Below are 13788 nucleotides of genomic sequence, written 5' to 3'. Positions count from 1 at the left end.
CTTTAATTTATTCTCGCTCTTTTTTCATTGGTTAGTTACTATCTTCATTTATCTCGGTTATCATCGGATAGAATAGTGTACTCTCGTTGATTCCGAAAATATTAAAAAAAAGCCTTCATGTATTACTAAGAAGGACTCATAAAATTACAAATGCAATACTTGATGATATATATAATAATAGTAATGGCGTGAGCCTATGTGTATTAATGGGTATCAATTTTTGTGATCATCTTTTGTTGCAAGCGCCCCTTCCAGCAGCGTTTATTGCACAGTCAATAATCATTTTTCGCTATATTTTTGTCGTTTGATGGTTCTGTTGTTTTATAACTTTCGACATTCTCTTATAAAGTTCTTCGTCTAAAGCATCCAGCTCCTCGATATGTACATCTGAAACACTACCATTGTCGTCAATATCCTCTATTTCTAAATCTTCAAGATTAGAGAAAAGAGTCTGATTTGGCTTTGGTAGTGAAGATTCTGTGTAGCGTAATGTGTGAAGTTTAATCGAATTTGTATGAAGGGGTGTGGTATAAGCGGTACTTGGCAAACATGTCTGACTCCCTGTAGAAAACTCATTCGTAATTTGATTTCCAGTATCGGGATCATCTGTAGTACATGATTCAGTGCCTAGTCCATGAAGTTTAGTTTCGCACAAATGGTTCTTGTTATAGTTTTCAATAACTTCGTCTGGCAAGTGAAAACTGTTTGACTCTTCATTGTCAGAATAACTGTCGTATAATCGAATATCACCATTTTCATCAACATCTAGAATGCCTGATATGGACTCCTCATCATTCAAGAAGGCTTCCGTAGCATCTTGGTTTTTGTCATACACGCAGTCTCTTACTATACTGTCTATTCCCGAACCATCATCCCCATTGGTTTGATCAAAATCGAGGGGGATTGCGTCCCTGTACAATAGATCACCGTCATCATTAATGGTATAATGTAATCTGTGAATAGTATTATAGACTGTGTTTTCGCCAGTCACAATATAATGATCATCTACCGCAGAGTAAACACTTTCATTTTCAGATTCTGGCGGCTTTTCATTATAAACTTGGTTTCCAGAAGAAGAGCGGGAAAGCTCGGTACTTTCAAGTTCCCTCTCATTATTGAGGCTTTTCCCTATGCAGTTCCTTGGGTGTCTTTTCAATAATATATTTCTATGACGGAAAGCAAAAAATGCAACGAATAACCACAAGAGTACGCCAATAGTTAAAACAATCAAAAAGATGATTATTTTTACAGCATACTTTCCTGCAGATGCAGAATCTGTGAATGAATTGATAAAGTCATCCAAAGCTCCATACTTGTAAGTTCCATCTATGTTTTGGGAATTTCCTTTTGAAGAATCCAAGACGCTTGATGAGGTTAAACTAGGGACATAACCACCATCTCCAGAGCCATATAACGTCAATCCCCCTAATGGGATCCCACTATCTATTAGACCAGCTAAACTTCGCAGTGGGGTTTGAGGATTGCTATAAAGAGTCGAATTTTCATCAAGGATTAATTGCTGAAGATATGTTACGGCTTCTGTTGGAAAATATACCTCTGCAACTGATACAATGTATGCCTTAGAAGAGTCTACCATGGGAACAATCTTTTTCACCGCTATTGAGGATGTGTCGACTTGTGGAGGATGTAAGTCCTCGGTTGACTTCGTGGCATTTTTTTTCTGCTGGTTTTTTTTTTTCTTGACAACTGATAATGATGATATGGATTTTGGGGAAAGGGTAGTTGTGCTGCTCCCAGACCGGTATGAAAGAATAAAAGTGGATAATTCCCCAATACTATTGTCCAGTTCTGATGAGGTGTTTGAAAAGGGATACTTCAAAACGAGAGGTAAAAAGTTGAAGATTTGAGCCGAAGATAATGGATTTTGAACCAAAAATACATAATTCAAAGCGGCCGTGAATCCGATGGTAATTAAAGTGTGGTTAATGGGTTCCGATACAGCGACGGCCGGTTCAATTGCATTGGGAAGTGAACCAGTGATTGACGGATTGAATGATGCGGTAGTGGGGCCCGTTTCGGATGATTCCACTATAATAGCGGTAGGTAACCATGCGTAACTATTTGGAGAGGGGTACGGAGTAGTAGGATAGGTAGACAAGGCAGGGGCTGTGAATACTGAATTAGTGCTTGCCTGAGTTTGAACTGCAGTCGTAGCAGGTCCAATTGAGATTTTTGTAAAAGACCGAGAATATGACCCACTGGTTTCAGAAGAACTTTTGTATTGCGTCTTTGTTGTGGTTAAGCCGGTTTCCTCGCCATTTTCGCCCATGGTTTTCGATACTTTCCTGGATAAACTTTTCGAATCAACCTTTGTATTTGTGGAGAGCGATGGGTTAGATGAAATATGTGAACTTTGTAAAGAACCTACAGAATTCCTCCCTTCGGATTTTTCAGACTGACTATTTGCTCGTAATGTTGATGTAAAGCTTGTGATTCTTTCTTGTGTGTTTGAAACAGATTTACTTGCAGGTATTGTTTCTTTTGAAAGTTTTATTGAAGATATTGATGAGGATGAGTAGCCAAATGAGGTTGCACTTTTTGACGAATCGACAAAGTTATGTGATAGTCCAGTCACAGAATTATGAGAACTTGGAATAGATAAAGAATATGCGTGCGAGCTACTTGAAATTGTAGTTATCTCTGTAGGAGTAGCGGAAAACTTTTCATTGTCTGGTTTCGCCGCGGAAGATGTGTATAGGAAATTCGAAACAACTGTGGATCTGCCACTGGTCTCAGTATTCTTGTTCGCCGTATCGTATGGATTTTTTGTACTGCTAGACAGCTGGCTCTGTAGTGAACTAATTTTAGCTGAGTTTTTGGGGCTTGTTATGCTTGCTTGGGTCGATGAAATTATCAGAGAAGTTTCAACCAAATTCGAAGCTGAAGGGTTGAAAACGGAAAGCGCGCTTGAATGTATTTCGTCATTTAAAGTTGAGCTTGTAGAAATTTGCTGAGAGACTATACTTTGGATTGCCATCGAAGTCTGCAGTAAGAAATCCGTAATCCTGGACAATGTGCTATGTATTTGAGTTGGTGCTATTGTGGATGTTGTTGAGTACCGCTCAGAAGAAAATTCAAACGCATAAGCAGATGAAAAGTATGTGTAAGTAGAAGAGGTGGGTAAAGAAGTAGATGGGGAAGGTGAAAATTCATATGTAGCAATGGACGATCTGGAAGCAGAAGATGATAGAGAGTAAACAATATCATATGGAGAGGATGAGGAAGTAGATGACATGGCGACAGAAGCAGAAGGTGAAGGCGTGTAACCGGATGATATGGCAGCAAAAGTTGATGGAGAGTAAACAATATCATATGGAGAGGATGTGGAAGTAGATGACAGGACAACAAGAGCCGATGGTGAAGACGTGTACGTCGAGGATACTGCAACAGGTGCCGATGGTGAAGACGTGTACGTTGAGGATATTGCAGCAGGTGCTGATGGTGAAGACGTGTACGTCGAGGATACTGCAACGGGTGCCGATGGTGAAGACGTGTACGTTGAGGATATTGCAGCAGGTGCTGATGGTGAAGACGTGTACGTCGAGGATACTGCAACGGGTGCCGATGGTGAAGACGTGTACGTTGAGGATATTGCAGCAGGTGCTGATGGTGAAGACGTGTACGTCGAGGATACTGCAACGGGTACTGATGGTGAAGACGTGTACGTTGAGGATATTGCAGCAGGTGCTGATGGTGAAGACGTGTACGTCGAGGATACTGCAACGGGTACTGATGGTGAAGACGTGTACGTTGAGGATATTGCAGCAGGTGCTGATGGTGAAGACGTGTACGTCGAGGATACTGCAACGGGTGCCGATGGTGAAGACGTGTACGTTGAGGATATTGCAGCAGGTGCTGATGGTGAAGACGTGTACGTCGAGGATACTGCAACAGGTACCGATGGTGAAGACGTGTACGTTGAGGATATTGCAACAGGTGCTGATGGTGAAGACGTGTACGTCGAGGATACTGCAACAGGTGCCGATGGTGAAGACGTGTACGTTGAGGATATTGCAGCAGGTGCTGATGGTGAAGACGTGTACGTCGAGGATACTGCAACAGGTGCCGATGGTGAAGACGTGTACGTTGAGGATATTGCAGCAGGTGCCGATGGTGAAGACGTGTACGTCGAGGATACTGCAACAGGTGCCGATGGTGAAGACGTGTACGTTGAGGATATTGCAGCAGGTGCTGATGGTGAAGACGTGTACGTCGAGGATACTGCAACGGGTACTGATGGTGAAGACGCATAGGCAGAAGGTACTACAACAGAAGCCGATGGTGAAGACGTGTACGTCGAGGATACTGCAACGGGTACTGATGAGAAAGATATGTAAGCAGATGGAAAAGGAGCAACGCCAAAGTGAGAGGAAACGGATGCAGATAAGGATGGGGAAGAATAAAGGGAAGAAGAAATATAAGTCGACGAGGAAGTCGCATGAACAAAGGTTGAATGGACAGAGCTGTATGGCACTGTATTGGTGCTTGAAGTTGAAACAACAGTATCCGAAGCACTGCTAACTATAAAGTTTGTCGTGGAAATCGAAGATACTGCGAAAGTGTTAGATTCACGGCTTACACCTTGACTTGCCTCTGAAGATGTTTCGGCAGTGGAAGAAGTGGCCGGGCGATCGACAATCAGTTCTTGGTCAGGATAGTTGCCAGCACTTAAGTCATAATATGTGGAAAGCTCTACTTCACTCATACTAAAACTATCAATTGATGTAGTTTGCGTTATGCTAGAGGGCCGGGATACTCCAACAGCCACTCGGCTGCTCTCAGAGGTTTCAGTTGACGTTGTTTGGCTATAAGAAGATGAAAAGCTGGTAATGGGGGAGCTAGATGTCTTGTCTGCAGTCGACTCCCCTCCAGAATAGACGGTTGAACTTGAACTGTAACTTTCAGAGAGCTGGGATTTGCTCATGGCATATTCTTCTTCGACTGAATTTTCAAACGATACAGTGTTGGAAAAATCTGTTTGTGTTGATTCACTACTAAAGCCATCTATTGTTGAAGCTGCCGTTATGCTGGAGATTTGTGAAACTCTGGTTACCATTTGTGCAATTCTCGTTGTTTCACTGATACTGGAAGTTTGAGCCAATGTGCCTTCTTCTTTGGAAATTTGAGAATCTGTGGTTATTATTGGACTTATTTCCCTCGGTACCGCTGAACTATCGGATGTGGATATTATTACGCTACTTGAGGATTCCGAGGAGGTTGTATCGCTATCTGACTCCGCCACGGACTTCGGATTGTGACTAAGCGTTTGTGATATTTGTGATTCATCGCTATAGGACTGCAAAGGGGTGGGTACAATGCTACTACTTGGTGTCGCTATTTCCGTAGACTTTTTTACTGATGACATCGTGTCAGAAGTTTGCGTTGTCGTCGTCACACTAATATACTGGCTGGACGTACCAGTTTCTTGTTCATCCATTATTGTTGTGCTTCCACTTTCACCATATTGGCCAGCCATTGTGGTGGTTTCAGAGCTTGATGTTATTGCATTCTCTTTGTTGCTAGATCCGGTACTGGATATCGCGGATGTTGAATATGAGGGTGTGCTTTCTATTCCATTATTGTATGAAGTTGAATATATTGTATCGTTACTATAGGCCTCGATTGCATTTAACAATGACACCAGGAGTAAAATTTTTTTTATTTTCAATGAGACCATCTTTATACATTCTCTGTTTCTGACTGTTGACTGCGTCAGTTGAGGAAAAAGATATCGCAAAAATTTCAATAATGTGGGTGCGGAATCAGTTAGTTACTGGTTAAAGAATGATAATAAAATTGATGATATGGCAATTGATTATAAACGGAAAATGTTTACAAACAAAGTTAGTGCTCTAAGTTGTAAACTTTCTCTTGATTACAATGCAGGAAGCAGTACAGCGAAATATCCAAACGAATGAAATGACTACAGGTGCCTACGAGGGACACTGCTTTTAAATCGCTGTAACTACTGTCTTTGAATAAGCCCTCCAATTAACTAATCTAAATATTCCTAAATTAGTTAAAAAAATTTTCTGCAACCAAACGGGTCAGAAAGCGAAATATCTTTAGCGCGTTGTGGAAAAGAACAAACTGCTATTAATAGAAAGTCTAAGACTTTTGATAATAAGAAACGAATACTTGAGTGATAACGTTGTTACACCTTTTAAAGAAAAAAACAAAAGAAATTGACTGACAAATTTTGTTGCTACCAAATAAAAACATTAAAAATAACGACAACTGCAGGACTCGAACCTGCGCGGGCCAAAGCCCAAAAGATTTCTAATCTTTCGCCTTAACCACTCGGCCAAGTTGCCTTAATTTGTATTGTAATCTGGTCTTCAGAAGAGTAATGATAGTGTATAACTTTTTTATGATGTATAATATTACTTGCATTATTATTCTTCAGATTTGTTTTTAAACAGCGTTACTTTGTAACATGAGATTGTGTGTATCAAACCAATTCCTGCTTTAAACGCATCTAATTGATTAAGTCCCCTGAACAATCAGCTGAGGTCAGAGATCATGCTTCCAGCATTCATTATCACATGGATCTTATATATTATGAAGGTATGTAATATTCTGTGAGTCATGTCTACAAAAATAAATTATAACAAGTTGTTTCTTTTTTATAGACTTCCAAATCTCTATCAAGAAATCCTAGTATGAATATTGTACATAATGTTATCACTTTGATCAAAAGCGAAGTCTCAAAAGTCATCAGTCGGTATTTTCCGATCATAAGATATTAAAGGTACTTCGTTCTTCTTATCAACAAAACCTGGCGCCCGTGAATCATTTAGAAATTTTGGAAAAGCAATATTATCAGGACGTTTTAGTTGCTGAAGCCATATAATTGTCTATTTGGAATAGGTCATTTTTTTCTTGTAAAAAATGATAAGATGTTTTTGGAAGATGTAACTTGTTTCTTCTGAGGTGTGGCAGTATGTTGTGAGTTTGGTCTTTTCCGTGAAAACAACAATCTTTTTTCCCCGAAAGAAAGGTTTTTGGATGATTCTTCAGCACCATTTAAGCCTTCCGACAGTTTCAATGCTAAATGATAGTCTGCGTGCTCTTGAAGAGCCTTCTGGTCTGTAAAAGTCACCTGGTATTTACAACATTCCAACTTCGGAGTTTTCTCGTCAGCTTTCGAGCTGGTAGTTTTTTCCTCATCTTCCTTGCCTGCTGAGCTTTTGAAAGTATGGACCTGATTGCCAAACATATCTACAACAGTTTTTTGTAAATCTATAATATCGAAATTAGTAATTGTCATACTTAGTTTTGTTAAAGGGTAATAACTTTTGTTCTTTCCTTTAATATCAAGGTCCGTGACAAATTTTATGCCTACTTTTAGGAGTTCGTGACTCTGGAAATTGATGCCCTTGTACGCAACTGGACCTGATTTTCGATATACTTCGTAGGATTTTGTTTTTAAAGATATAGATACTGTTCTTGGTATTACGATCTTGTTATACTCCTGTTCCAGATCCTGAATCCTGGACGTAAGCTCAGCGCAGAAGACCTCAAGCCAAGAAATACAGTCCACGATGGAATTGCACGATTTTCCTCTAAGATTTTTGTTTGACATCATACTTTTTACAACAGGGCGAGAACTTAAGGGCAGACCGTACCGGCCTCTACTTAATTTAAACAACTTTTCTGCTAAATCTGCTGTTTTCAAAGGGTCGATATTGCTGGTTGAGCGATCATAATCAGATTGCTTAACTTTAGCATCTAAAAATTCCTTAAGCTGGCCAGCATTATCAGGCCACGTCTCTCTGATGTGTTTAATACTGTTTTCGTGGGGAAGATCCAATACGTCAATTAGTTCTTTGCCAAGAACGCCGCCTAAGGTCCAGAATGATGTAATTTCAAACTTTCCGCAATCTAAAAAATCTAATAAACAATCATTTTTCACAATTGTTTGGGCATCAGGTTTTTTGTAATTAGAAGCCAACTTGCAAACATTTTTGGTGCTAGACAAACCACACGAAGTAGTATAACCGAGAATATCTTTTATGCTATCTCTGATACCCTTGCATACCTGAGATCCTAGTGCAAGTATTACATCGTCCCAATCTGTGATCAGATCTCTGCCCTCTGGATTGAAAACATCGCCTTCAAACTTCAGAGACTTTATCTTTTCGGGTATAAGAGGTAGATGGGAATTTATATCATAGTTGCCCCCTATAAAAGCCTCACGAATATTGCTTAATGCATCTTTCAGTTTCAAGTCGCCTGTAAGCTCGTACTCATTATCAAACATTAGCATATTGAAACAAATCCGGCCCAAATCAAGAAATACTTCATCAATACTCGCCCTTTCGACTAGATCACATGCGCTTTTGAAAATCTTCAGCGCCTTGCGACTTTCCCTCCTATATGGTTCCAGTGATACTTTATGATCTTCCACACTTATCTGCTTTGCAGGATCCTGCACCCAAGATCCACATCCATCATGATATTGCCAAAAATCTTCTCCCTTTTTAAAAACGGCTGTATGGATCGGTATGAGGTTACTACATTTTTTTAGTGCTTCCTGAATCGTATCCATCCTTGATATACCATACTTTCTTGCTGCATAAGAGACTGCAATAATGGAATTCCACTGAACGCAGACTACCGGATCTTCTTTGCTTAAGCCACATCGCATCTGCTCAACCTGTGCAAAAAAGGCATTCATATCTATGTGGGCGATACATGCTAAGGAGGACTCGTATGCTTTACTGGGGGAACCAAGCTGAATCAACTCCTTCCAAGTAAATTTTGACATGCTTTGTCTTGTTTTATCAAAGCCGTTCAAAAATGAGCAGGCCTGCGCTAGAAGACTACAATAAGTGGTTTATACTTTTTTCGCCGCGATAAGGTATAATTATATAGGTACTTTAGTTAATCCGAAATTATAAGAATTGCCCAAAATTAAACTAATATTGTAAAATGGACTCGAAGTTTAAATTGAACTATTAATTTGAACCTATTTTCTTCTTCTTGAACATACAATAGGTATCCTATGATCGGCAGGATTAGGTAGCGTTTAATTTTATCCTTAGTACATTTTTAGAGTAATATTTTATATGGCAACCATGTTTAGATTGAAAGTTGCAACATCCTATCATGCCATTGATGTATGTAAACCTTTCAATTAGAAAAGAAGGCCATGCACATAATGTTTTTCAGGCAAATATATATTTAGTTAATGAAAATGGAATTAACGAAAGAGAAGTAAAAAAAATGAACATAAACCACATATAAAATAACAACTGATACACACTATCTTAGTTTATTATTTTAAAATATTCTCTACTCTAATACATAAGAATACGTAAAACTCAAAAGTTCCTTTTTGTATTTGCAGAAGGATTTTTAAATTGAATAATTTTAATCCGTCACCATAATAAGATATTTTATCCAGTTGCAGAGCCTGAACGGGGACAATAGCAACACTTCAATGCATTGGCTACATGCAAAGAAGGATAGCCTTTTTAGTTATGAGTGGTATCGTTGAAATAATTCTACAATAATACAAGCAAGTGAAAGATGGGTTTCAGGAAGCTTGGATGTCAAGACAAAAAATTTGCAAAGAGAAGGGTCAAATACTAGAAACCTGCCTGATATTTACGTCGATGAACAATTTGGCCCATTTCATAGATGGAAATATCTATTTCAACATGTAGACGGTTGATTGAACACAGCCGGACTACAATTTGCTGCAACAGTAAAAAAAAAGAATATAACGTGAAGTAAAATATTTTGGTTTATATGTTAGATTAAAGCCTTTTAAATTAAAAGTACAGAATAATATATGGAATGGATTTTTGATGTTATAAACAACCTTAGTTTTCTGGAATTTCAATTTCACCAGCGTTAATACCTTCAATGATGTCATGAGGGTTCTTGAAATCAACACGACAACCGACAGATTGAGCAGTACCCAAAATTTCCTTAGTAACGGAAGCCAAAGTTCTACCGAAGGATTTGTCTCTCATTTGTCTGGCAATTTCAATAATTTCATCCAATTGGATGTTACCGCTATGCTTGACGTTCTTATCCTTCTTTCTGTCTCTTGGTGGTTCCTTCAAAGCAGTAATGACCAAAGAGGAAGCAGATGGAACAACAGAAGCAGCAGCTTGTCTGTTTTGGATTTTCAATTGGACAGTAACTTTGATACCTTTGAATTCCTTGGTGGCCTTGGCGATATCTTCACCAACCTTCTTTGGGGATAAACCCAATGGACCGATCTTTGGAGCCAAGGCGGCGGAAGCACCGACTTCACCACCGACAGCTCTCAAGTACAAGTACTTAACTTCATTTGGATCAAACTTTGGAGGCATATTGACTATTGATTTATCCTTCTATTGGGCACTTGGGGTTGCTTTAACGGGAAGTAAGTAAATAATTTAGGTACTGTTTTTATTCCATTTTCATACTAGTAATGTACCGCCAAAGAAGATACAACATTGAGAAAGATTAGCGGAAGCGTCGTCGAGCACCTGTCCTGGTGTGGCGACAAGCATTTTCTCGTAGAAGGAGCATTAACATTTTCTCGGCCTAGAGCCAGGGGGCTTAGGCGGAAACCTTCGGAAAGGGAAAAAAGCGGCTAGAGGGGACTGCCAGGCTGCTCGAACACAAAGCGAAGTAGACATATCATATTAGTATAAAGTCACGCAAACGGATCTCTGTTTACATTAGCATTGCTATCTAAGAGGATAATCTGGGTTATGCTTTATGGTCTATGAAGTACCTGTTTTATGATATTGTTTATTTCACTTCCTTAAACAAAATATCTGTATGTTATGAAAGCAAAATACACAACCCAAACATCCACAGTGCACGGATGTTTGAAGGAAAATTGCTACTTAATCAGTAATTGCAGAAGGCCGCACCAAAAAAGAACTTATGGTTTCGAAAATGATGCATGATTTTACATAGCTTATATCAAATATCTAGTTCTATTTCATCTGGATTAATCGAATATGAAGAGGTTGATTGGGTAAGAGTATGCGAGTTGGGAGCATGCGAGGTTGCTGCCGCCACGAAGTTAATGTTACCTTCCTCATGGCTAACGCTAGCTGAATCAATGAGCATGTTGGATTCCAACACCTTCTTCATCTTCAACATGTCTTTGTAAGTTTCCTTATCCCCATGTTTTAACTCAAAAATTTCAAAGCTATCCCATAATTCAGTATTTCTGGATGGAGGAAGAAGCTTTGCACCATAGGCAAGGATTTCACGTGCTCGAATAGTTTCTCCTATAGAGCTCTCGAAATCTGAAAATTTAATCACAAACTCAACAGCTTTAGAGTTTGGTAAAATTTGAATGCATTCTTGGTACAACTCTCTGGTTACTGATGGTCCCAAAGTAGACTCGGCCTTGGAAATACACATTCTCCACAGTTGCAGTCTACTTTCGAGGTGCGTGCTCACACTAACAGTACCTATTACAGCACCTCTACGTAATATCTCAATACTCTTGCTAATCAGACCACTTATCCTTTCTTCAAATACGCTATAAGCGATAAAAATTGTTTTACAGTCTATACCATTTGAACATAGATTCTTAAGTGCTTTCTCAAACAAAAATCTAATATGTTCAGGACTCAGTGATGACAATTGATGTGATGTCGCTACTTCTAGATACTCAATCCATAATTCGTATTGGATTTCGGGGGGAAACAGAGGGATTGTTTTCTCATACACCTGAAAACTTTCCATGACTTCGTAATGATTTTGTAAGAACAATGCAAAATTTTCTGCCATTGCTGGAGTGATCAATCTCAAATCAATAACAGTATTGTATGCCATTTTTGTCTTATTGAATATTTTATCGGAGGAATTTGCATCCTTTGGGCAGTAAGCCTCTAGATAATCAATGTATTTGGACCAAATACGTAATGAGTTGAATAGAACAGTTTGAGCAGGTATTTTTCTGTGTCCATTCTTATATTTTTCGAGGAGAATTTCTGGATTTGTTGGCACATGTAATGCATCTTCAAGGATAGAAAAAGCTCTTTCCACCCCTTCTTTATCTAATTCTCTATCAGCCCAGTTTAGGTAAATTTCTTCCAGATCTTCTATATAAGGATACGGTACCTTCAGAGATTGTGTCCACAATTCTCTAGCTGTACTAATTGCGTTTGATCTCCAATACAAATCCCCATACGAACACCAAAGCCTACCGAAAGAGCCAGGCGTACCAACTTTTCGGGGATCAATTTTCAGTATAGCTTCTGAATACACATTACACTTTTCCGCTGCTGACTTCTGCAAGGACACTCTTTTCATCCACGTTTCCACCAAGTTGGAATCTTGCCTTAGTGCGACATCGTTCAAATAGATATCATATAAGTTGATTAAAGATTCAAATGTCGCCATATGAGCTTGTAACTTTTCAGTCCAATCTTTTTGATTAAAGAATTTGCTGTCATTTTCCTTTAGCTTTCCCAGAATAAATTGGGAGCACTCTTGCTCAAATAGCAAATAGAAATTATAGATGCGATCAAAATCACTGTACCTAAGTGTTTGCTGTAAACTTTTCTTCAATAAATCACCACAACTGTCAAGCCTCCCGCGAGAGATATAATATTTGGCAAGTGATAGGATCAAAAAAAGCCATTTGTCGGGATATATGCCATTCATTTGCCTCATGAACTCCTCATATTGATTATCTAAACCTAGTTTTTCTAGGCTGGCCAAATAATTGAAATTTAATTCAAAAGGCAGTTCTGAACTAGGTAGATACTTCCCACTATTTTCATCTTGTGGCAAATACTTTTCATATACTGATTTGATGGTAATATTGTCTCTAGTTAATGCAAGAGTTGCCAGCGATTCATTTCGTTTTTGCTGAGGAGCCACTTTTAAGTATCTTTCTAAAATATGTGACGACCAAATATCACCTCTACTTCCGTTTTCACTAATTTCCTCGCTAATAAAACCTCCCTTCGTGAAACCCTTCACTAAAAGTACATTTATCAATTCAGCTTCATCAGTACTTTCTTCTTCATCTTCTTGAGTTGAATCCAGTTGCGTTAATGGTAAAACTTTTTCTTCCACAAATTTTATGACAGGATCCCAAACTTTCCGATGCATTTCTCTCTCCATTTTCATTAAAGATGAAGCTAAGGCATGCCTTATCATTGCCAAGTCATATTGTTCAATTGCCAATTCTAAATAAGACAAACATATCCTGTCACAATCTCGTACACAGCTTTTCAGGCACCTTTGAAAAAGCCAGAAAATACGTGAAGTTTCGACTACTTCCTTTGTTGATTCCCAGCGTATATAATCTTCCCATATACTTGTATCTGTTACAAATTGTGAACAAAATCTTTCATATAGCCACCTAATCTGTTTGTCAGTTCTTCCCTCCTCTTTCCAATACTCGATATATCTTTTCCATGTAAGTATGTTCTGCGGTGTCTTTTGTATTTCGTACTCAAAAGCCACATCTTCATCATTTCTTATGTTCTCATCGACGTTTGTTATTACTCCTTTCATTGCGATGTATGCTGACATAGGATATATGGACACAATAAGTTTTGCGGTACTGAAGGATAGTTGAGTCCAATATGGAGGCCTGATTATTTCCTTTTTTTCTATCTATTTCCTTTTGTATTATTTTGACTGAAAAGCTTGCCAGCGTCTTTACTAAAATCTTTCATATGTTCGGACCGCTATAGTAAACTGAAACTTGATATTCAATAATTATCAATCTTCGAAGCTAAAGAAATACAAAATCTTTATTCGAAAAAGTAAGTAACATAATCAACC

At 38.7% G+C, this 13788-nt stretch overlaps 4 protein-coding genes and 1 non-coding gene across 5 annotated transcripts, besides 2 other annotated features; all 5 read right to left on the bottom strand.

The window, feature by feature from the left end:
- Positions 1-289: 289 nt before the first annotated feature.
- On the bottom strand, positions 290-5698 carry HKR1 (Hkr1p; the record flags this gene model as incomplete). The annotated part of the gene is made up of 1 exon (NM_001180728.1): positions 290-5698. The coding sequence occupies one exon, from the start codon at positions 5696-5698 to the stop codon at positions 290-292; it is 5409 nt and encodes a 1802-aa protein (NP_010708.1).
- Positions 5653-6208: an origin of replication (ARS436; Putative replication origin; identified in multiple array studies, not yet confirmed by plasmid-based assay).
- A 44-nt stretch (positions 6209-6252) lies between these two features.
- On the bottom strand, positions 6253-6335 carry YNCD0028W. The gene has a single exon. It is a non-coding gene; the product is annotated as a tRNA-Ser (tRNA).
- A 557-nt stretch (positions 6336-6892) lies between these two features.
- Positions 6893-8791, bottom strand: RAD30 (DNA-directed DNA polymerase eta; the record flags this gene model as incomplete). The annotated part of the gene is made up of 1 exon (NM_001180727.3): positions 6893-8791. The coding sequence occupies one exon, from the start codon at positions 8789-8791 to the stop codon at positions 6893-6895; it is 1899 nt and encodes a 632-aa protein (NP_010707.3).
- Positions 8792-9196: 405 nt separating this feature from the next.
- Positions 9197-9276: an origin of replication (ARS435; Autonomously Replicating Sequence).
- Positions 9277-9851: 575 nt separating this feature from the next.
- Positions 9852-10349, bottom strand: RPL12B (60S ribosomal protein uL11 RPL12B; the record flags this gene model as incomplete). The annotated part of the gene is made up of 1 exon (NM_001180726.3): positions 9852-10349. The coding sequence occupies one exon, from the start codon at positions 10347-10349 to the stop codon at positions 9852-9854; it is 498 nt and encodes a 165-aa protein (NP_010706.3).
- A 604-nt stretch (positions 10350-10953) lies between these two features.
- On the bottom strand, positions 10954-13533 carry SYF1 (mRNA splicing protein SYF1; the record flags this gene model as incomplete). The annotated part of the gene is made up of 1 exon (NM_001180724.1): positions 10954-13533. One exon carries the CDS (start codon positions 13531-13533, stop codon positions 10954-10956), a length of 2580 nt encoding a protein of 859 aa, NP_010704.1.
- Positions 13534-13788: the final 255 nt, after the last annotated feature.

This window comes from Saccharomyces cerevisiae, chromosome IV, assembly GCF_000146045.2.
Source record: "Saccharomyces cerevisiae S288C chromosome IV, complete sequence".
Classification (NCBI taxonomy): domain Eukaryota; kingdom Fungi; phylum Ascomycota; class Saccharomycetes; order Saccharomycetales; family Saccharomycetaceae; genus Saccharomyces; species Saccharomyces cerevisiae.
Note: the sequence above shows the minus strand (reverse complement) of the source record. Positions and strands in the feature narration are given on the sequence as shown.